Below are 25,021 nucleotides of genomic sequence, written 5' to 3' on the forward strand. Positions count from 1 at the left end.
TGTTTGCCTTAATTTAAGATGATATGATGTTAATATGAAAAACAATATATGTAAAATGTAATATTATCTCAACCTCAAGCAGCCTATCTCACATGCAATAAGATATTGTGAAGTAACCAATGAACCAACAATCAATGTAAGTCAGACTGCTTACAATCTATATCAAAGAACTGTAAAAGCCAATATACTTTAAATACCCTATGTTATCCCATAGTGGGGAGGGAGAGCAGAGAAATCTTCCATCTCCCTAGAATGTGTAAGGTAGACATGAAATACAACCTACCAGGATCATAACTGGTAACTCATAGACAATAGATTGGAATCAGCATTAGACAATAGTTGAACTACAAAGACATAAGGGGAATTAAGAGCAGTCCTGACAACCTCTTAACAGGAGGTCATATGCACAGAGCGGGGGAGGGACCCCAGAGTGGAGCAGGGGGACAGGATGAGGCTTGTATCCCAATCCTGAAGACTCACGGATTCTCACCAAGGACCATCAGTATGAGCACTAACGACTACATCCCAACTGCCAAGGAGACCACGGGGAATTGGAGTGCCTTCGGAGGCCAAAAACTCTGAGGTCATCCATTCACACTTGGATCCACCACATGGGATGCAAGAAATCCAAATCCTTCCTCGCAGGATCCAAGGGCATCAGAACAACAGCCAGGAGCCCTGAGCAGTCCGCAGAAACAGAAGAACAGTAAACTTCCTTCGGGACTAGGGAGGAGAGCTTTCTCTGGTCCTCGCTTGGTTCCAACTTTGGGTCCCCACCCTCTCTCACAATGAGCATCAGGATCGCTCCAGAAACCCCTCAAAACATACAAACAAAACTCTAGAATAGATAGAGAACAACAAGGAAAGCTTGGAATCAGACAGGAAACATTCAGTGTGGATATACTTATACCTTACTAGGTGGGACACAAAGATTGGTTACTCCTCACTAGAGTATTTAAGATTTCTCTGCACACCCCTCCTAAAACTGTTCTGTACCTCAATTGTTGACATATGTCTTGTTAGAGTTATAAGCCAGTCTAGACTACCCGAAAAAAAAAGCCAAGTTCAGCAAAATTATGCTTTAACGCTATATAATGCTAAATACTATAATGTAAATAGACACGAGACAGTTGAATAGTAATCTATCGCCATTTTAAGGTGTGTAGAACCCGGTCGTGTATAAACTAAACTTGAAATGTCAACAAAGAAGTCACAGGATGTGGTAAAGAACTTGCATTTTTTTCAACATGTTGGTTACTCAATACTATGTCAATTAATTCCATAACATTATAAATTGTCACTGATGTTATGTCAGGGCTTTTAATTAATAGGGGTGATACTCTGCTGGCTCTACGTTCAGACCAGAGATGGTCTCCCCAACAAGCCGTTGAATTTGTCTGGACAGTAAGATGCTGGTCTCTATGCTTGGTATGTGCTAGCAATGAAAGAATCTCAACTGGTCTTGAACTGTGGTAATGCAACAAGGTGGAGGAATCCACCATGTCGGGGTGGGGGTTGGGGAGGGGTGGGGGGAATCCCAGTACCTATGAAACTGTGTCAGATAATGCAATGTAATCAATTAAAAAATTTAAAAAATATACCAATAAATAGGAGCACGCATTTGACAGTGTTTACCACCCCACTCCTGATACTAGAGGTCTTCAGTGCAAAATTTGGCTCTATTCCTGAGTTCAGTTTCCTTTTCATGTACAACTTTGAAGGTAATATTGAAGTCCCAAGTATTGGGTCCCAGCAACCCATGTGGGAGACATGGCTCAAAGCATGGCTTCCTGGCATTGCTATGGCCTACCTCTAGCCATTGTTGGCAGTTGAGAGTGAACTAATGTCAGAAAATCGCCATAAGTATTTCTCTCAATTTACCAATATTAATATATTTTTTAAAAGTGATTGTGGTATACCAATTCAAGATGTACACTGCTACTTGATACTTGAGATAGGTTTACTTGGAGATAGTAAAATCAGGTTGATACCCAGTGTTGAATCCTTATCATATGCTGCTCTGTACACAGAGAACATAGCATATACAGCACTATTGTGAGGCACATTCAGTTGTCTTCTTTTAGGTTATGAATTCAAATTGGGTTATGATCTTAACGTAATCCCTCACAATTCCTATGTTGAAATGTTAAGCATGAAGGTAGTGATGTAAGTAGTTGAGACATCTCCAAGACTGGAAGATTCCTTGAGAGCATAGGTCTCATGGATCAGGATTAGTGTCCTTAAAAATATGAGGGCTAAGTGGGACTTAGACTCCTCTACCACAAAAATACAAAGTACCTGCGAGCCAGTAACCAGCCCATCACCAGGAATTGAATCCTCTGGCACTTGGAAAGATTTCTCAGCCACCAGAACTGTGAAATATAAAATTCTATTGTTCACAGACCACTAGGTTTATGGAACTTTTTAATGGTGTCCTAACCATACTAACACAAATCACCTCTTTTTTTAGATAAGTTGATTTATACAATTATCCCCTAATACATAGTGGACATTCTAATAGTGGTCTCCTCTGACCTCCTTTGGATAAATGTTATGTGTTCATTTACAAGTGCTTTTAAGCACTTTAAAACTGTACATGCTTGCTTTAAAAAACTTATTTCCCCCTATTCAATTCTATCTTTGTTGCAAGAACAGATGAAATGTTATTAAATTAGGAGTTCCTTCTATATATCGTTCCCAGAGCTAGCAACAAATGTTCAGAGACATGTGGCTTTGAAAACTTGCAGGACATGCAACTTGAAATATTTAACTCCAACCACCCACAAGTGGCCTATAAGGGCATATATTGCCATTAAAATGTATGGAATATTTTCTCTGAACACATAAAGTATTCATAACTTAAATATTCAATCCAAGATATTTAACACTTCAGACAGTTTTCATTAAAGACAGCAGAGATAAGCATTCTGAAAGAGAAAGTGGTGCTTTAATTAGCTTTTGAACCCAATGCATGAGTGTCGTGCTGATAAATTGTCATTTATATGACCTTCAAATCACATTGAAAAAATACTTGTCAGAGACATGCTTAAATCATTTCATATTTCCTTTTTTCCTCTTGTCTGAGAATATTATCCTAATAGTGTATTTTTAAGGAGTTAAAAAATTCTTTCATTTGATATCTTTAGATCAATCATTCATTAAGATTTTAATGACAGGCGATTGGAGTTCTTTAATATGTTTACTACAATTCTTTGACATTATCAGTGTAAATGTTTACACTAGCCAGCATAATTACTCTTAACATGAAATAATGTGTTATTTTTTCATTTACATGAAGGTTAAAATAACTGTCTTACATATTTTCAGGCTTGTATCGCTGTTTCATATTAAACAATATCAACATTGCCACAATCTGGTTGCAAGCTTTAAGAAAACTACTGAAAATGCAACAGAGCTATTATTATGTTCATTTCTCTATAGCAACTGAGAACAAACAAAACCTTGCTGTATTAATATGTATGGGTTTGCTCTTGTTCTTGAAAGACAATACAACCCTTCAAGAAGGGTTGTCAGAAAACTGAAAATATGATGTGGTTTTATGAAAACTGGATTTGATGGATGAGAGTGTATCAACCACTATATGGTCTGAAAGAAGCTATTTACAGCACAGCAACGAGCAAAACCTTGGACCTGGAAACAAACATGAAAGGGCCAAAGAGCAGATACATATCCTGATTCTTTAGCAGCACATAGAAATAAATTAAATTATGCATAGCCTGCTAAATCATATTTGGGTTCTCAGATTTTATTCTAGCTATCATTGAAGGCACTGGAGGCTTTACACTAGGGGTAGTTGGTTTAACTGATTTATGCTATTTAAAAGATCACTGTAACTGCTATGTGAAGAATGGGTTACTGGAAACAAAGTTAGCAGCATGAACAGACTGTGAATTCTATTTAAGATTTCCTCTAAGTTTTGAAGGAAGCACAAACTAACATAATTTGGATAACAGTAACGCATGTTGTTTCATACACAGTGTATTCATTTCCCTTATCATGCATCGGTAGCAGATGTTAGGTAACCAGTAGCTGACTGGAAGTCACATTTGTTTGAAACTGTTAACAGAACAGAAACAATGAAATTGTATTTAAAAAATACTTTGGACCAGTATTAAGCCAACTTTTCAATGCTGCATGCCAAACTGTAATGCTAGTTGGAATCCAGACTGATAGGCTTATAATCCAATGTCCTGCTAATGCATCTAGGAAGGTAGCAGGTTGCACAGTAAGTATTTGCTTGCCGACCACTCATATGGGAGCTCTGGGGGCCTTGCTTTGACCTGGCCCAGCCAGGACTGATGTGTTTGGAGAGTGAATCAACAGATTGAAACCTCTGTCTTCCTGCTCTCTCTAAATTTTTCCGTCACTCTTTCAGATACATCAGTATGTACACTTTTTTTTTTAATTAGGAGTAGGAGAAGCAGCTTTTGTGAGATAAAAGCTACATATTTCATGGTCTCAAAAATGAAGCTTACAAGTTACATTTATCACTTTTTTATAGTTGGCATAAATTTGTTTCTGGTGGTCTCTCAGGGTTAAAAAGTGACTTTTGGTCAAATAGTTAAACTCGTACAATTATTACCAGGTCTTTAATTATTCACTCAAATAAAAGAAGAAAAGAAATATGAAATAAGTTTGACTTCTCTGACATTGAAATGTGTCAGATGAAAATGTCTGATATAACGTAAATGTCCTATGTTGTCCTATCATAAAAACCTGAAACCTCAGCTTTTGGATGTTTTCATAATAATTGAATGCTAAATGAATGAGGAAATAAAATTAGCTTCATTGGATATTATACAATCTCTATATGTATCAAATCATCATAGTAGTCCATATCTTTGCATTTTCATATTTTCAAAAATTATATAATTATTTTTTAGAAGTTTCTCTATTAAAATAGTTAATGCAGAATGAGAAAATACAAATGACACATATTTAGTAAGACAAAGTCACACTAAGCAGGTGTTTTAAAAAATAAAATATATGTGCTTTTATAAGGACATCTACATTCAACCCAAATAAGTGTGTTTACTGAATATTCTATAGTTGAGGCAGTTTCCAAATTCTGAATAAAATTGACAAGATAGCACATAATAAAAAACATTTACATCAGAAAATATCAGAAGACACCATTCCAGATGAAGGAAAACAACAGGACAAACAACCTCAGGTCAAACAATGTGTCAGAATAAAGGAAAGAAAAAAAGACCATGGAGCAGGTAGGGAGGAAAAATGAACATCCCTGGAGATAAGACTGCCTGCTGCATATGGTACAGAGAGCCTCTCAGAGACTATACAATGAGAAGCTGTCACACCACTGAAGCATGTAAGTTGCATGAGCTGATGTTTATTTTTCAGTACCATTCTGATTAGTAAAGAAATTTCTAATAGTTAACTATAATGCAACTCCAGAAAAATGTTGTTCCCTTGATTATTAATTTGCCTTAGAAGCTTGGGTTTTCCATTTTTCTAAGTCCATTTCAAGTATACCTGTTTTTAGAGATATAACCTTTTCTTATTAGATAAAATCATTGAGGTCCCTGTATTCATTAGCATTCTCCAGAGAAACTCTGTGTGTGTGTGTGTGTGTGTGTGTGTGTGTGTGTGTGTGTGTGTGTGCCACTTGTGCATGCTTTGTACATATGAGAAATGGAAAGTTAGTATTAAGATATTGGATAAAATGTTTGGCAAGTTAAAAATCCACATGGTAGATTCATAGGGTATAGACGCAGACACAAATAGATATCAAAATTTAACTACAAAGCCCACTGGCAGATCACCAAATTTATTTTTGGAGAGAAAATCCAGTTGGTTCTGATATCTTTTAACTGATTAGATGTGGCTTACCCACATTAGAAAGTATTTCTGTGCTACTCAAGTACATGGATTTGGAGTTCCATTGCAAATAAAATCCTCTGCAATATCGAAAGATATTTGTCCAAATCTCTGGGTTCAATGATTTAATCAAACCAACATTAAAAAAATCAATCACCAGAGACTCACTCTTCTAGTCAGAGGGCATTTAATTCAAGCTAGGTCAATCAGATGCTTTCTTCCTTGACTTTCACATGATGCAAAGAACACAGAAGTATATCCCACATCCTAAGCCTATTATCCTAGCCCAATCTCTCTAAAAGTCATAATTATGTTGACTATTCTCAACCTTTATCTCCTGAATCCTGTAAGTTACCAAAGATTCTTTGAGACTAGAGCGAACATCTAATACTTCACTTTGATGAAATCCAGTAATTTCATTTGTACAAAAGTTTTTTGTTAAATTTTTATTTTGAATTTTTAAATTTTTTGGTACAATTTTTGTAGAGACTGGGGTTCCCCTCCCCCCCCAAAAAAACCACATAAGAGCTTTTCCCCCATGTTACTACAATACTATAGCTCTTCATAAGGAGTCATGATTCCATCAGTCTGTTAATTAAGTATGCCGCAACATTGCTGTACAGTGTCAAGCAGTCCAGCATCCCATTTCTACACATTTCCAACAGTTTCATTGGGAGTCAATCTTTGATGTGGAAGTAGGAATGCATATTGCATTTTATTCCAACATCTGGATATGGTAGTCTCTATTACCCCCATCACTATACCATAAATGAAAAGCCATTAAATAAGGTCAATAACCAGTATGAATTAGAACAACAACAATAAAATTACAGCAGCATGGAGTTGAAAAACATGCCACTGAATAATCAACACACAGTGACAAAAAGAAAACACAAAAGTCTCTTGGGTAAAATGATGCCACCGTGTAATCTATGAGCCAGTGATGAATTTGTCAAGAGAAATAAAGTATTTGGAAAAAATGTAAATGAAATTAGAACATCAAAACATCTGGGATGCAGCAAAAAATCCAGTATGGAATAGGTTATTGAAGTTACAATTTATATGATGGTTTCCTTATATTAGAGAGAACATATGGTATTTGTTCTTTTGGGATTGACTTATTTCACTGAGCATAATGGTCTTAAATGGTATAATTTCATTCTTCTTAAGAGCTGAGTGATATTCTATGTAGTAGATGTACCACTGCTTTTGGATGGGCATCTGGATTGTTTCCATGTCTTTGCTATTGTAGATTATGCTGCTGTAAATACAGGATTACAGATCCTCTTCTCATATGCAGTTTTCATTTCTTTCATGCATACAGATCCAACGCAATCCCAATCAAAATTCCAACAACATTGTTCTCAGAAATAGAAAAGATGACACAAAAGTTCATCTGGAATCAAAAGAGCCCATGAATAGCTAAAGATATCATGAAGAGTAAAAATCAAGCTGGAAAAATCAGAATTTCAGAGATCAAGACATACTACAGAGCAGTGGTTATGAAAACAGTCTGGTGCTGGCACAGAAATAGAGAAGAAGATCAATGAAACAGATAGAAACACCAGAAGGAAGCCCACACATGTATAGCCAATTAATCTTTGAAAAGAAAACTGAAAAGAATCCAGGTAAAAAGCCTGGTATTCAATAAATGCTGTTGGGACAACTGGATAGCAGCTTGCAGAATTAAGAAGCAAGACCCACACCTGTCACAGTATACAAAAATCAGCTCTAAATGGATCAAGGACCTAAATCTGCACCCAGAGACCATCACACCATTAAAGGAAAACATAGGAAGCACTCTCCAAGAAATAGGAATGGGCAAAGACTTCTTAGAAAAGATGCCAAAAGCACAGACAAAGGCAAAAGAACAAATGGGACTACATTAAACTAAAAAGCTTCTGTGCAGCAAAGGAAACAAAGTGAAGAAGCAACCAACAGAATGGGAGAACAATTTTGCACAGGGGACTAATATCCAGGATTTAAAAAGAGCTTTAGAAACCCAGGGACAGTTAACAAAAAAACTTCTTAAAAAAATCAGCAAAAGAAATGAACATTTTTCAAAAGAACAGATTTAAATACATACAACTTAAATGCTTATGCATAGTGTATGGTTAGCAGCCAATCCCTTCATAATAAGGCAGTGAAAACATTAGTTTAGCAGGAAAAAAAATTACAAGCTATAGAGAATGGAATCCCTATTTTTATCTGGACTAGAAGCCCTGAGGCATCTCTGCAAAATGCCAGGCTCTGTGGGACAATTAGAAGAGCTTCGTTGAAATCCACTGTTTCTAAATTCTCAATAAAAGAAAAAAGATCAGGATAGCTGTTACTGTGGCTGACATTTAAAATTTAATTCATCAATGTATTTCTGAATCACAGTATTATCTTTTGGCATTTTGCATCAGGTTCTACCTCTCCCAAAGTGCTATTTTTCGCATAATGTATTCTCACACGCAATAATGGTACAAGCCTGTTTGTTTTTTAAAAATCTCTAAAACATTTTCTTCATTAAAACAGTTGCATTATTTTAAGGGCTCCAAAAATCATAGTAAATTAGCCAAGAGCGATGAAATAAGGATAAATGACCCAAGTTTTGGCCAATAAAACTCAAATTTTGAAGCTAATACTTAAATTTCAGGTAGTTTGATGCTTAGCAATCCATTTTACTTAAATACTTCTTCTGATGAGTTTCTGAGTAAATACTGAACTATATGCAAAACTCTCCTGGGAATATAATAACTTCTATTGTCAAACCCTTTTGATTTGCTAGGAACTGACTAAATGTGCAACAAAATCATTTTTAGCATTTTTATTATATGAATGCATATCATGTATATTATGAAGTATTACCTATTTTGCATATGGCAGACTCAAACTCTGGCTTACAGTAATTACAGCAACACAATATGGGTTTCACATCAGACTTGATGTCCTTATGAGCTCTAATACTTGTGCCAGTAAATTTTCTGCAAGATGTTTCACAAAATTTAATACATTCTGAGAATGATAGAATTTGGAGCTGATGGGGTTTTTTTGAGCATTTGGTTCTGGTTCTGATAAAATGTGTGTATGAGTGAAGAAAAATGATAAATATTACATGTTGCCTCAATATGTCTTATTTATCATCTGTCTTGACATATACATACCATCTTCTCATCAAAAGGCTGTCTAAAGTTTGAGAGCTGTCAATTGTTTCCCTTTTGACTTCCTACTAAGCTGACTGAAAATGGACTTCACAGGAAAGAGGTTGAAAGAAATTCACCAAAGGAGTGAGGAGAAAAATGATGTTTGGAAACCATGGAAGGGCAACTCAAGCATGAGCAACATCTGGGGACAAGGATTATGTACAAGCATTCTCTAAAAACTAGAAAATAGGATTACTTTATCAAGACTCTGATAAATGTGAATCTGAAGATCATCCTTGAATGGATAATTACCAAGTATAATACTTGCCATATTTTTAACTGAACACTAATATTGTATAAAGAAATCTACATATAATAGTTAATATATTAAGTGCAATAATTATATCTACATATATACTATTTTCATATGCACAGTTATATATGCACTGTAATTGAAAGAAATAGGGCAAGAACCTTGCTTATTTATAATTACAACCAATGTCTTATTGTACAGTATATGATTTTGAATTTTTAATTGATGATATAATTCAGATCAATATTCAGTGGTTTCAAATGAGAACCTGAAAAACTTAGTCTTGTAAAAGAGAGACAGATAAATGTCTAAGATACAAGATTGTTGTCAATATTTATGGTAATAAATTAGCAGAAAAAAGAGTTAATTTTGACAACTCTCAGGATGACCAAGATTAATCTTGAACAACAAATGAAATCTTTTTTTTTTAAAGATTTATTTTTATTGCAAAGTCAGATATACAGAGAGGAGGAGAGACAGAGAGGAAGATCTTCCATCCAATGATTCACTCCCCAAGTGAGCCGCAACGGGTCGGTACGCGCCAATCCGATGCCAGGAACCAGGAACCTCTTCCGGGTCTCCCAAGCGGGTGCAGTGTCCCAATGCATTGGGCCGTCCTCAACTGCTTTCCCAGGCCACAAGCAGGGAGCGGGATGGGAAGTGGGGCTGCCGGGATTAGAACCGGCACCCATATGGGATCCCGGGCGTTCAGGGCACCGACTTTAGCCGCTAGACCACGCTGCTGGGCCCAAAAAATGAAATCTTAACGTATGAAACGAAATGTAGAAAAGAAACAGTGATTCTCACAGAAGGTCAGGGTTATATGTGAAGTTCCATTTACATAATTCTTTGATTTTCAGTTACAATGTTATGTGAGCTAGACCTGCTGATACTGCAAAGTGTTCAGATGTAATTACTTTGAATTGATATTATGAAAAGTTTTAAACCATAATTTTGCAAACAAAGCAAGGCAAAACAAAACATGTAACATGAACCTTAATAGGATGGTGGTTGAAAGGGGAGAAGTGTGTGGTTGTAGTTGCAATACTTTGGCAATGGAAATGATGGGGTATTGAATAGATTTGAGCAACATTTTGTAGGGCATAAAGTGTCTTTTCAGAATGGTGGGTTTAAGGATAAAACTCACAAGATCAGCTTTAAATCACAGAAATGAGGGAGAGTAACATGAGAGTCAATGCAGACACATTCAGACTGATTAGAAAGGAAAGTGAGGCAGCTGTAGGAAATACTGTACGCATGTTTAGAAAAGTTACAAACTCGGGAGAGTTCTCATGTCAAAAAACACATCAATAACATATAGACAATCTCCACACAACCCACTAAAGCTGGTTAATTCATTCATTCTTAGTGAGAACTGCAGTGTGTGGGGCAAAGAAACAAGACAATATTTGGAAAAGTCCTAAAAATTAAGAACAAGAAAAAGGTGTAAACAGAGAGATTATTTAAAAAGAAAGAATAGGCATCAAATATTTAAGAGAAATCCAAGGCAAGGAGAGGAAAAACCACCGGTGACTTGATAAGACACAAGACAGGAGAGTTCCAAGTTGTGATATATTTAATGTAAACAGAGAAAAGTAGAAAGAAAAAGGTTTAAAATAACCGCCCCCCCAAAAAAAAATGACCTCTCTTCTAATTATGGAGAAAATTTCGCTAGAAGAAGTAAGAACTGCAAGTGAGCCAAAGAAGATACCTCTACCTTCTGAGGTAGAGGGGCAATAGATTATTTATGACAAAGATTATGGTGAAAATATTCAGAACTGGATAAAGCAGATCCAATCCAAGGTTTTAAACAGTGGAAGAAGAGGGGCAAGCTTTGTGTTGTGGCAAGTTTAGCCACTGCTTGACACACTAGCATCTCACATTGGAGAATCTGTCCCAATCCAGTCCTGGCTTATATGCCTTGAAATTAAGCTGAATGTGGCCCAATTTCTTCAAGCCCTGTCATTCACCTGGGAAAACTAGCTGGAGTTCCTGCTTTCAACTATAAATGTGCAGCCATTTTGTGAGTGACTCAATAGATCAAAGACTGCTGTTTCTCTTCCCTCCTGTCACTATGCCTTTCAAAACAAAAACAACTAATACATAGACATTTTAAACAGGAGAAATGATAACCATATCCAGCGAACAGCTAAAGTCAAAACACTGTAAAACATATGGTGGTATAATTAACAAAACTATACAGTAAACATAGACAGCAGTCAATATTTCACAGCATTTCTGTCCACAGAAAATTTCTAAGGAAGAAATTAACTGACTTGGGTCTGGCTTTGTAGCATCTCACAGGCACTGCAATTCATGTTCTGAGTGCTCAGTTAACACTCCAAAAGCAGATAATGGCCCAAATGTTTGGGCTCCTGCTCTCCAAGTGGCAAACCCTAATTAAGTTACTGGCTCCCAGCTTCAGCCTGATCCATCCCCAGTCATTGTAGCTATCAAGCAATGAAATACTGGATGGAAGATCTCTTTCTCTCTCACTCTGGCTTTCAAATAATAACAACTTTTTATAAAGAAATTAACCATCCAGCCATGTTAATATGAAATTTATTGCTATTAAGCTCTGTATAATGTATACTGATACACCATGTAACTGAGCTTCATGAAAGAAAGACAATGAGCTATATATATCAAATTCTGTGGATATTTTCTTCAATACCAGAAAACCCAAAATTGCTGACATTAGCAACATTTAGAGTCAGAAAATGAAAGAATTTAATAAAAATGTATTTCAGCAAGATTTAACCTCATCCTAATAACCCAGATTCCTCAATTATTATATTTGGTATATAGGATAAACTAGATATTGAACAATCTAATAAGAAAAATACGCACAGGGACACCAATTGTTGCAAATATTTGGATATCAGATTTGTTTAGGAATTTTGTCATTATTAATCTGAGTGTAAAGATATTTTTTTAAAGTTTTCTGTAGTAGAAAAGCATTTATTACATAAATTTATATGATCTCTAAAATGATTATTTAATTTCAGATGGAAAACATGTTTACATTTTACTATATGTCAGTTCATGAATTACAGACTATATTAAACTGTATTTTTTAAAAATTATTCTGACCTGATAAATTCTGTATGTGTTATGGGAGAATTAAGAATAGTTTTTTATCTTGAGAATATCACTTAGGTAATTCATGGAAGATTTTACATCAATAAAATGAGCAGGCGTCAAAATCTTCAAAATGTGAAGTATTAGTTCAAGAAAGGATTAGCAAGTATGTATTTAAAGTTAACATTTTATGCTTAGCTGACATGAACAGTTGCTTGTCTGACTCTAAATAGCAAGATTTTCCTCATTAAAAATTCCTGAATGGTAGCAAGAAAAAAAAAGACAAACTGATAAAATGACAGACTTTAACACAGCAATTTGAATGCAACACTCAAAAACTATCCCAGGTTTGTACCCTGAGTGATTCAGAATAGATTCGGGACAAAGATACAGAAAAGCACAGGAAAAGAAGATATAATGATGAGGGCCGGTTTGTTTTCCAAAGTTTACCTTAACAATTTCTTCCATGTGCATTCTTGTAGTGTGAGTGGGATGCTTGCTGCATCTCATGAAACTGGTGAAAGTTTCAGATTAGTTCATGAAATTGTTTTACATAATTCTCCAGGGAAATTTCTTATTAGAACCTAGTGTTTTGCTGTGAAAATAGGTTTTGAACCCTCAGGCCTGACTAAGCTCCAGCAAACAGATTCAATTTGCTAACAATTTCAGAGTTAACCATCCTTAATGTGGTGTCCAGTTCTAGGTGAAAGAAAGTTCTTCCCAACTAATACTGCATCCAATGAAAAAAAGGTGCCTCCCCTAGTATTACTAAAAATGCAGTTTCTGGAGAAAATTAGGTAATTGTAGTAGTAAGCTCCTACATTTTCATGACTTCTTACAGAACTGATTATCAGTACAAGCACTTAATTTTACAAGTCAGTATATTTATTCCTGTCAATAAAAATATATAACCTAATGAACAAACATTTGCTCTATTTAAATGTGTAAAACTATAAAGTTCTTTTTAATCCCAAGAATACTAAGAACAGGCTGATTCTGTGAAAATGATGGTGAACCATAAGGATGGGCCATTCCAGAATAAACAGCAGGATATTTAGTTTACTAAACATGATTTCCAGAGAAAACCCAAAGCTATTTTTTCAATAAATATATTGACCTGTGTGTGAATATCATTTTTTCCAGCAAGAAACACTGCAACTTAGAATACCTTCTGTTTCTAGGGATTTTTTTTTAATTCTTGTGTTTTTTTAATACATTTATTTTTAATGCAAAGGCAGACTGACAGAGAAGGAGAGACAGAGAAAGATCTTCCATCAGTTTGTTCACTCTCCAAATGGCTACAGTGGCCAGAGTCAGTCAGTCTAAGCCAGCAGCCAGTAGTTTCTTCTTAATCTCACATGTGGGAACAGGGTTCCAAGGCTTTGAGGCACTCTATTCTCCTTTCTCAGGACACAAGCAGGGAGCTGGATAGGAAATGGACCAGTGGAGACATGAACTGGCACCCATTTCGGATCCTGGCATTTGAAGGGGTGATGGGAAGATTCACCAACTGAGCCACTGTGCTGGGCCCTCTGTTTCTAGTTTAAACATGGTGCTGTCTACCTAGTGAGATAAGAGACTGCCTACCATGCTAACCTTACATAGCCATCACCAGTTTACATGCAGGCATTCCTAGTTTTGAACCAGCTTCCTACTCACGGCCCAAGAAAATCAACATAAATTGACCCTGGTGTCTGGGCTCCTGCCATTCATGTAGGACTCCTGGATGAAGTTCTTGGCTTTGACCTAATTGATCCTTTAGGTATTGCAGCCACTGGAGAATGAAGCAGAGTGTGCAAGACCTATCTATCTCCTGTCTGTCTCTTCCTCTGTTCCTGTGAGACTCAGGTTTTCAAAAGAATAAATAAAGCTTAAGGGGAAAAACCATGAAACAATAAAGGGTGCAGCACAAGAGAAATTTCTGACTGGGTCTCATTAATTCATTACTTTCCTCATGTTGATAATTTATCTACACTGTTATAATACTGGATACTAGATCTTTCAACCAGTTTTTCTATTCTGTAGTCAAAAGTTGAATAATATGATACAGTAATGGACAGGATGAACCAAATTTTGTGTGTTTGTAGAGCACATCTCCATCCTAACCCACACTACTACAGCCAGTCTTTCTCCATAAATTCAGGTCTCAAATGTATCTTAGTTCCACTTAAACTTCTGGAATCTTAACATATTTTAGTTGATTACTATTCTTGGCTATCTGACCATGGAAACCTTCTATACTTGTTACCACTGAGAACTCATCTGAAAAATAAGCTAAATGGTAGTATGTATCTAACAGGGCCTATTATACGTTTAATATTTAGCCAGTTAATATTTTTGGGAGCTATTTATGTGAGAAAATGATTTGGGTCCTGGACTCACACAGGAAGATATTCAGCTTCCAATGTTAGGTTAATGGTCCTAGTATGGTAGAAACTTAGTTACAAAATTTACAAAAACAGAATTTAGAGGTGGGGACTTGGGGAAGTGATTATATTTGGACCATTAAGATGGAGCCCTTGTGGTAACACCGTGGTGGCTTTTTATGAAGATATACTTATGTAGACAGACACTCCTGCTGTCTCGTCTGCGATACACTGAGAAAACCTTAGGTCTGTGAGAGCAAGGACATCATCAGAAGGCAAACCTATGAGACCAATCTGATACGGAGCCATGAACTTCAACAACTATACAATTAAATAAACCTTACTGTTCCATATATAAAGTTAGGCTATTTCAGATATTTTCTACTGCAACAAAAAGCTGACTAAAACCAGAACTTAGTGCAGGTCATGACAAATTGGAAATTTTATTTAACCTTTGGACACTGATTTCACTTTAGCCATTTCTCCAAATCTGGAGTCTGACCTGGTCTTCAACTATTTGAGAAATAGAAAGATGTTCAGTCTATAATCTGGAAAGGAGATATGGCACTCACTGTTTCTTCATAAAATTAAGTCAGTGTGTTCTTTCTGCTCTACAAGCAGCAATCTCAATCTACCTTTACCTCCATTGTTCCAGAGGGTATTATTAAACAGTTATCACACACTGATTGATTAAATCTAATTGTTGTGATCTCAATAATTTCCTTGGGGGGTCTCACTGGTATGCCAGTCACATAAATTAACTCATAAACATATTAATACCAAACATTAGCTTTTGGGCATTATTTCCATTAAGGTTTTGAAAGCTTTATTCATTATCACTGTTTAAAACTTCCCTACTAAAATTAAACAAAATACTATCATGATGTACAAACTTAGGTGAAATACATGCACGTATGTATGTATAAATATTTATGTATATGTCTCCAAATACATTTAACTACCTTTTTATCTGTAAAAAAAAAATAAAATAAAAACTCCACTTACCTGGAAGTGTATGTATTTATTTAATGCACATATTTTTAGTTTCCCCAGTTTGTTCATGCCAGGCCTGAGAGCAGCAATCATTTACATTAGTAGACACAGAGGTTGTGTTCAGCTTTATAATATCTATTATAAGGAAACTTCTCACAAAGTGAAAGAATGTTTTAAATGAATGAAATGGAATATAGTTTATATTTAAGGGAAGACATTGATGATTTAGTGTTCAATATGTCAAATATGCAGAGGACTCTTCAGACTAAGTTGATCAAGTTCATACAAAAGAACAATGTCTTTTGACAACATTTGCTATTTGAGGATGTTCAAGATACAAAGAGCTGAATGTTTTTCAGACACAACAAAAACAGTTGACTACCAGCAATCTGACTTCTCTAAAATGGAATAAGCACACACACACACACACACACACACACACACACTTCTTCATTTTTGAAAATTTGATAGGTCAGCCTCAGCAGGATTTTGTCAATCCTAGAATTCGTTGTTCCTATGCATTCAAATCTATCATCTCCAAAAGTCCAAGGTATGAACTATAACTGACAAGAAGTTATAGCGCCATCATCATTTTTTTAAATGCAGGGTATAGAAATATGCATTCATCACCTTTTGCTTCTGCAGAATATATCTTTAAGAGCTGGATGTGTATATTCAGGACCTGTTATCTCCTACTCCAAAGAGTTCAGCATGATCTCCAATGTGGAGCTCTAGGGGCAAAAAGCACTTCCTGTAGATGTAAATGTCCCCGGACTTAGTGCTGCAAGTTTAATGGCGAATTTTAGCAAATGCTGAATTTATTTCAAAATATGGGGATTCTCGTAACATTTTGACAACCAAAATCCACTGTGATTTTACTGGTGGAAAAAAAATTGTAGAAAGTGTTTATTACATCGTGATACACTCTACCATGAAAATGATGATTGTATATTGTGAACAAAAACTTTCACAACATTTTTGGATTGTGGAAAACTATATGTCAGGCATAACCATTTCAACATCTGCACAGGCAATTTTATAATTATTAATTCACATGTTTGCAAAACATTTGAACGGAACATAACTGAGACTGAAGCAATATAAATCATGGAGAAAAATGAGGGGATACTTACCGGGGTTCTTAACTCAGGAATGACAGCTTGATAGGTGAGTGGACGACAGTCTCGAGTGTTTGGCACAAGGACGCAGGGAAGAAACATGGGGCCCAAGTCATCCCCATCCAAAACATCCACAGTGAGGGTGGTTGTGGTGGTTCGGCGTTCATTCAGATTTTGTGCACGGTCCTGAAACAGAAAAGCAAACACCACTGTAGTTCACTTCATAGGCACAAACTAGACTTACTTTCTTTATCCATTTTTCGGTTGGAATAATTGATTTTTTTACTTATTTAAACCCACAGATTGCAGTGATGAATTGAACTGTAAACTGAACTGCATTTGCTACCAAACACTTTTTCTTGAAGGTATGAAAGACTTTAAAACATTTGTGGAACAAATGAACTTAAAAGCTAAATTTGGATGTAAAAAAAAAATTTGAAGTCCATGCATATGAGAAACATTCAAAATGTTCAAAGAAAAAAGTGTACTCTGGAAAACTACATGGATTGCAAAAACTGTACTACAATAGTTATATTTTAATTTAATTTTCCGGAACATTTTAAGCATCTCCATGATATATTGTCTCAGCATTTATAGGTTAGGCCTTTTCATATTGTTAGAATGACAACAGAATTCTCAATCACTGGGAAAAATTTCTCCAGAAATAAATGGAATTTTTCATCACCAAAGTTCAGGAAGAAGCAGGAAGTGAGTACACGACCATTATGATCTTTAGTTGTAAACTGCGGTAATTAAACAAAACAAAACTGGGTGCAAACCTTGTAGCCGAATGGATTATGCCACCCCTTGGGATGCACACATCTCATTTTGTAATACCAGACCTAGTCCCATCCCTGCACTCTATTTCAACTTTCTCATACTCAATCTCAAATGGCAGCAGAAGATGGCTCAAGAGTTTGTGCTCCTGCACCCAAGTGGCAGACACAGATGGAGCTGTGGAATCCGGACTTAAGCCTGTTTGCTGTTGACTGTTACAGGCGTTGGGAGTAAACTAGTGCACATGAGATCTCTTTCTCTTCTCACTCTGTGTGTGTATGTCTGTGTGTGTGTGTGTGTGTGTGTGAGAGAGAGAAAGTTTATGTGTCTCATTCTTTCAAGTGAATGAAAATAAACATTAATTTTTCCATTTGAATAGTTTCAGATTCACAGAAAATAACTGATAAGTAGAGAATTCTCACATTTTCAAAGCTCATTTTGTCCTGTTTTATTTGCTACAATTCATGCATTGAAAATGATAGGTCTTTGTGTTTTTCTTAGCTAAATGTTGTGTCCCCCTAGGTTCATGGCACCTCTTTTTTTTTTTTAAGATTTTATTATTATTATTGGAAAGCCGGATATACAGAGAGGAGGAGAGACAGAGAGGAAGATCTTCCATCCGATGTTTCACTCCCCAAGTGAGCCGCAACGGGCCGGTACGCGCCAATCCGATGCCTGGACCAGGAACCTCATCCGGGTCTTCCATGCAGGTGCAGGGTCCCAAAGCTTTGGGCCGTCCTCAACTGCTTTCCCAGGCCACAAGCAGGGAGCTGGATGGGAAGTGGGGCTGCCGGGATTAGAACCGGCGCCCATATGGGATTCCGGGGCTTTCAAGGCGAGGACTTTAACCGCTAGGCCACGCCGCCGGGCCCATGGCACCTCTTTTATACCAGCCCATACAGAATCCAGGTGCCTAACCACAGTTGACCTATTCTTAGAATGTTTAATTTAGAAACCTTACACTCGCAAGCTCTTTCTCTGATTTTGAAATATAAATCTTTTGTCAGTTACCCTGTTCGCTAGGCCAAGGTCATTTTTTATCAGATTGTTCCTTCATACTTCTTTAGAACAAAATCCATATGTGCCACCCACATATAATCAGTAAAGAGTCATTTCTTAGAAATTCAGTTGTTTTGCTAAAGACAGCTTAGTATTAAGGCACAACTAACAGAATATTGCTTTGTTTTATGTTGCATGCCACGTGTCTTCTTCTGGGAATTTGCGAATTAAATATTTGTCTGCCAATTAGAAAGCATAATTATGTACAATTTGTATATTTGATAGTTTTTTAAAAATAACATAAAAACAATTTTTGACTCAAAAGTAAATTTTAGGGTTAGTCTTGATACAGAGGGCTAAGCCAGTGTTTGTGATGCTGGTATTCCATTTGAGCAACGGTTCAAATAGTGAGTATTTCACTTCTGATCCAGCTTCCTCTTAACGAACTTAGGAAAAACAGCAAGGATGACCCAAATACTCCAGTTCTTACACACATGTGGGAGCTCCAAATGGAGTCCCAGGCTCCTGGCTTCGGCTTGATCCAGCCCTCTCTGATGTGGCTTTTTGGGGAGTGAAGTAGTGGACAGAAATTCTTTCTCACTGTCTCTCCTTCTCCATAAAACTCTGCCTTCATAATAAACACACAAATCTTAAATACTAAATGAGTTATCCCAAGAATCAAAAAAGTAACTTTGTCTTAAGTCTTGTTTGACACTACATTCCAGTTATACTAGTCCACAGTTTTGTTAATCAAGAGAGGTTCCAGAGAATTTCTTGAAGGCAAAATCTTAGAAAGCAGAAATATCTCTTGGTGAAATTTTAAGTGCAACCTTATCCAGAACATACTGACCTAGTGATCTTGATTACATGAGCAAGCATTAATAAAACCTAACAGCAATAATATGCCCCAAATCTCCAAATTGTATTCTGAGAAAAGCAGCTTCTGTGGAAACTGGCCAAAACCAGCACTCATCAAAATAAACCAATTACCACCAACTATATCCCCATAATAATCTATGAGGCCTAAGCCATTATAATATAATTGAAGGAAGATTCCAAGTTAGCTGAGTAGGGAAAAGACATTCTGGTTTTTACAAGGGGAAAATAATAGAAAAGGCAGAGCCGTACTCCAAGGGAAAAGTTAGAGAAGCTTGCAGAGGAAATTCTATAGAAGGAAGAAAGTTGACACGGCACAGCAAGCATAATACAAACATGCAACAGCAAGCAGGAACACCACCTGCGGCTGCTAAAGAAGGGGGCTAGAGAAGATACCAGCTTCTGAGAGTGAGGTGGCAGCAGGAAATAATATCACTTGTCGCTGGTGGAAATTGCCTGAAGAGAACCTTGTGGATCATACTGACTGAGTCTGGCGCAGAGTCCTAACATGAATGGAGGAGTAGGGGATGAGGGATACCCACCCAGCAAGCTGAGGGAGAGCACACTTCTCTTTATGCATCCTCCAACAAGCGTGCCTGGTGACAAGCAGGAAAAGGGCAACATTCGATTCCAAGACAGAATGTAGAAACTCTTGTACCAGCGCATTTTATGGGAGTGAAAAAAAAAAAAACCATCTTCCTTACTGACTTTGGATCATTGCAGAGTTGTGTGCTCACATGGAGAACCTCACAAATTCTTTACACAGTACACATGTTGGCACTTGTAGGGGCTGTACCCACTGTGGGCTATTCCTGAGCATTGATCACCTAGCAACAGAGATAAGGCTATAATTATGTCAGCAGGCATGGCCATTCCCTTCTCTTTGCTGACAACAGAGATAATTTCTGTGTCACCCTAGATATTTGGCCAAAACATCAGCACTCACCACAGCTCAGTGCTCTCACCGAGAATCTGCCTGTGTATACTCACTGAAGGAACAGACATTCCACTAACTACAAAGGCATAGCTCGGGATTAAAGACATCACAGAAGAAAAACAACAAGCATTGCCACAGATGCCTAAACAGAAATGCATAATTGCAAGAAATAACAAAAGGAGCTTTCTTACAAGGAATAAAATGCTTCAATATTAGAATGTGACCAAAAAAGAAATTGATGAAATGTTTAAAAATTAATTTGAAAAGCTGATTGTAGGTTTCTCTAAAACACGGAGACATATTCATGAAATGAAGAAATCCATAGAGGGGATGGCTGAAGATTTTTGTCAAGAGATTAAGACATCAAAATAATTAATTGAAGTAAAAGAAATGAATTCAGTCTATCAAAGAGAAAACGCAGGGGGAAGTGTCAACAGTAGACTCAGTGAGGGAGAAGAAAGCATTTCTAAACTGAAAGACACTCTTTGAAAATATATCGGACAGAAACAGAAAAAAATGAAAACAGCATTTGGGATTTATAGGATGCTATCTCCCAACCAAGCATGCATACCTCAGCAGTTCCAGAATGAATGCAAATAGAGTATGCATTAGGTCAATTCAGTGAAATGACAGCAAAAAACTTCACTAATGTGGTGGAAAAAATGGAAAATCCAAGTGCATTGTTAGGAATTCTAGAATTCATCAGAATCAATCCTCACCACATATGTCAAACTTTCAACAGCAAACCATAAGCAACAAACAAACAAACAAAAACTTCTAAATTGTGCACTACAGAAATGTCAGCTTTCTTTCAGAGACTCTCCAAATCGACTAGCATTGATTTCTCATCAGAATCCCTACAGGCACAGGGAGAATGCAGGGATATTCTCCAAGCCTGAAAGAAATGGTCAATGAAGAATTCCGTACTCTTAAAAGCTCACACTTACTTACAAGGGTTAAACAAAGATTTTGCAAAACAGCAAGAATGGAAAGAATTTTGATTACCTGTCAGACCTTACAAATGTTTAAGGATGTGCTACACATACAGAGAATGAGAGTCACCACTGCAAAACACTATGAATGCAGAAATTCCTGTAAATTCACAAAGGACATCCAGAGCAAATAGCATGAATATAATGAAGAAATGGTAGGAACAAGTCATTACATATAATAACCTTGAATATAATGGCCTAAATTCTCTAAATGATACAGGCTGACATAATTAAAAAGCATAGCAGATAATGTTATTATCTACTATGCCAGTATCCCATATGACTGCTGATTCAAATATTAGCTGCTTTTCTTCCAACTCTGTTCCCTGTTAGTGCATCTGGGAATGAGTATAGGATAGTCCAAGTGATTGGGAGATTTTGGAATACGCTCCTGGCTCTAGGATTCATAGCAACCCAACTCCTGCTGTTGTCACCGTCTGGGGAATGTACCAGCAATGAAAGATCTCATTCTGTCTCTTCTTCCTTTGTCTGTAATTTTGCCTCTCAAATAAATAAATAAATCTTCTTAAACAAAAGAGTTAACAACAGCTTTTTAACAACAAGAAAACCCATATTTGTTGCCTACAATAAACATATCATCACAAAGTTAGACTAAGTTTGAAAGGATAGGAAAAGATACTCCCTTTCCTTCTCATGCTTATGTAAAGGAAAAAAATGAGCAGAGTTTTCACTCTAATATCAGACAAAATATACTTTACCATAAATGGTAAGAGATGAAGAAGGGTATTATGTTGCAATTAATGAAACACTTCAACAGGAATACTTAAGTATTGTAAATGTATATACACCCAATATCCAGGTGCTTAACTATAAAAAAAAATGCTAACTGACCTAAAGGGAGACGTAGCTTATATAAGAGTAATGGGGAACCACTTTCTTTAACGGACAAATAAGTTAGAGAGAAATATCAGAGGAAATATACACTATGGATCAAATGAACCTAACTTACATACACAGAACATTTCATGACACAACTGTGCATGCAACTTTCTCTGGGATAGACAGTATGCTAGGCTATAAAGCAAGCCTCAGCAAGTAAAAAACAAAATCACACCATCTATCTTTTCTCATGACTGTGGTATAAAGTTGGAAACCACCAATTTGAAAAATTCTAGAAAATAATTAAATACGTATAGATGGAACAACACACGTCTGAATTAATAGTTTGTCATAGAAGACATCCAAAGGGAAATAAAAACTGGCAATGAATGAAAATGACAATGCAATAAATTAAAAGCTTAGGCTTTAACAAAAAGATGGACAGTCATAGCAATGAATGCATACACCAAAAAAGTGAACAAAGAATTTCTAGGACCTCGGAATACAACATCCCAAACCCCAAATTAGTAGGATGGAAGAATAATTTAAATTTTAATTTACATAAAAATGAAACAATGATCAGTGAAATTTTTTTGAAAAAATAAGTAAAATTGATGCAACATAAGCCCAACTTGGGGAAAAAAGGGAGAAAAATACAAATCAATAAAATCAAAGAAAGCGTAATATAACAAATACTGCAGAAATATAAAGAATCAGGAAGTACTGCAATTAGCTATGTGACAACAAACTGGAAAATATAGAAGAGATGGATAGATATCTAGACATATATAATCTACTTGAACTGAGTCATGATGACATAGCAAAACTCAATAAACCAACTACCAAGATGGAGATTCAATTAGTAATGAAAACCCTCCCATCAAAGAGACAAGGATCAGGTGACTTCACTGTTAATTTTTAAGTAACATTGAAAGAACTAATTTTAATTCTTCTCTAATTCTTTAAAACAACTGAAAGGAAGGGAATGCTTCAAAACTCCTAACTCCTTCTATAACTCCAGCAAAACTAGAAAAAGATGGAGCAAAACAAAACCAAAAACCAAAAAACAAAAACCAGAGCTATAGATCAAAATATAAAATGAACACAGGCAATACCAAATAAATGAAATCCAACAATACATCAGAGAGATCACCAAGACTAAGTGGGATTTACCCCAAGTATGCAGAGATCATTCAGCATAAGCAAAATGTCACATATCAAATTAAAAAACTGAAGATTAAAAATCATATACTTACTTGAAAAGAGGTATAAAAAACAGGTGACAAAATGTAACACCCTTTCATGATAAAAATCTTAAACTGTGTATAGAATGAACGTTACTCAACACAAGCAGGGCAATATATGACAAACATACAGCCTGTACCATATTCAGGGGGGAACATCTGGAAGCATTTCCACTAAAATTTAAAACCAGAAAAGGACCCCTGCTTTTATGAATGTTACTCAATTCACTCAATTTAGTTTTGGAAGTTTTAGCCAGAGCTTTTAAGCATTAAAAAGAAATAAAATGGATATAAATAGAAAATGATAAAATCAAATCATCCTTGTTTGCAAATGAAATGATTCAATATATAGGGAAGTCAAAAGACCCACTAAGACACTACTAGAAATTCTGGGATATAAATCCACATACAAAAATCAATAATCTTTGAATAAATAGAATACACCCTAGCTGAGGAGGGTATTTTAAGTTCAGTACCATTCAGAACAGCAATAAAACATACACACATACCCTCAATGGTACAGTACGATAGCCTAGTGGCTAAATCTTTATCTTGCATGCACCATGACCCCATATGTGTGTCGGTTAGTATCCTGGCTGCTCCACTCCCCATCCAGCTGTCTGCTTATAGCCTGGGAAAGCAGTAGAAGATGACCCAAAACCTTGGAACCCTGCACCCACATGGGAGACCTGGAGGAGGATCCCAACTTCTGGTTTCAGATCAACTCAGCTTTGGCATTGCAGCCACGTGGGGAATGAAACAGCAGACAGAAGATCTTTCTGTTTTTCCTTCTCCTTATATACATATCTTTCCAGTAAAAATAAATAAACTTAAAAACAAAGCTTAAATACATTGCAGTAAATACAGTTAAGAATGTGAAGTATATCTACAAAAAATATTGCAAAACATTAAAAAAAGACAAAAATAGAGAAATCTTCCATGTTCATGAAAGAATCAATATCACAATGTTCATACTTTCAAAGCAGATTTCTAGATACAAAACGATTTCAATCAAAATGCCTATGGCTTTCTTACAGGTTTTCAACACATGATTCTAAAATTCATATGAAAATAAAAGTGGCTCCAGATTCCTAAGCAATTTTGACAAAAAAAATAGCACATATATATACAAGACTTACAGAAAAACAGCCTAACGCCTGCACAACAAAATACATGCAGATCAAAGGGACAGGATGGAAATCACATAAATTATTCTATGCATCTGCAGCCAAGCAGTCTTTGGCAAATTATCTGACATCAATCCCTGGAGAAAGGACAGTCACTTCAACAAATGGTGCAGGAAAATTGGATCTACATATGTTGAAAAATGAAAAAAGGCTACCTTTTGCCTAATGCAAAAATCAAATGATGTATTAATGATCTAAATCCACGACCAGATATGAGCAAATTACTGGAAGAAAATATAGAGGAAGCACTGCAACATACTGGCTTTTTGGAAAAGACCCATAAGAATATACAATGAGACAAAAAGGGAGAT

General features: G+C 36.1%; 1 protein-coding gene across 1 annotated transcript in view; it reads right to left on the bottom strand.

Annotated features, from left to right (window-relative positions):
- PCDH15 (protocadherin related 15) overlaps window positions 1-25,021 on the bottom strand; it is a 548,396-nt gene that overhangs the window by 317,617 nt on the left and 205,758 nt on the right. Inside the window, exon 7 of the mRNA XM_058671280.1 lies at window positions 16,874-17,044. Coding sequence (XP_058527263.1) covers window positions 16,874-17,044 — 171 coding nt within the window. The remainder of the gene's footprint in view (window positions 1-16,873; window positions 17,045-25,021) is intronic.

Source organism: Ochotona princeps, chromosome 13 (assembly GCF_030435755.1).
Source record: "Ochotona princeps isolate mOchPri1 chromosome 13, mOchPri1.hap1, whole genome shotgun sequence".
Taxonomy (NCBI): Eukaryota; Metazoa; Chordata; class Mammalia; order Lagomorpha; family Ochotonidae; genus Ochotona; species Ochotona princeps.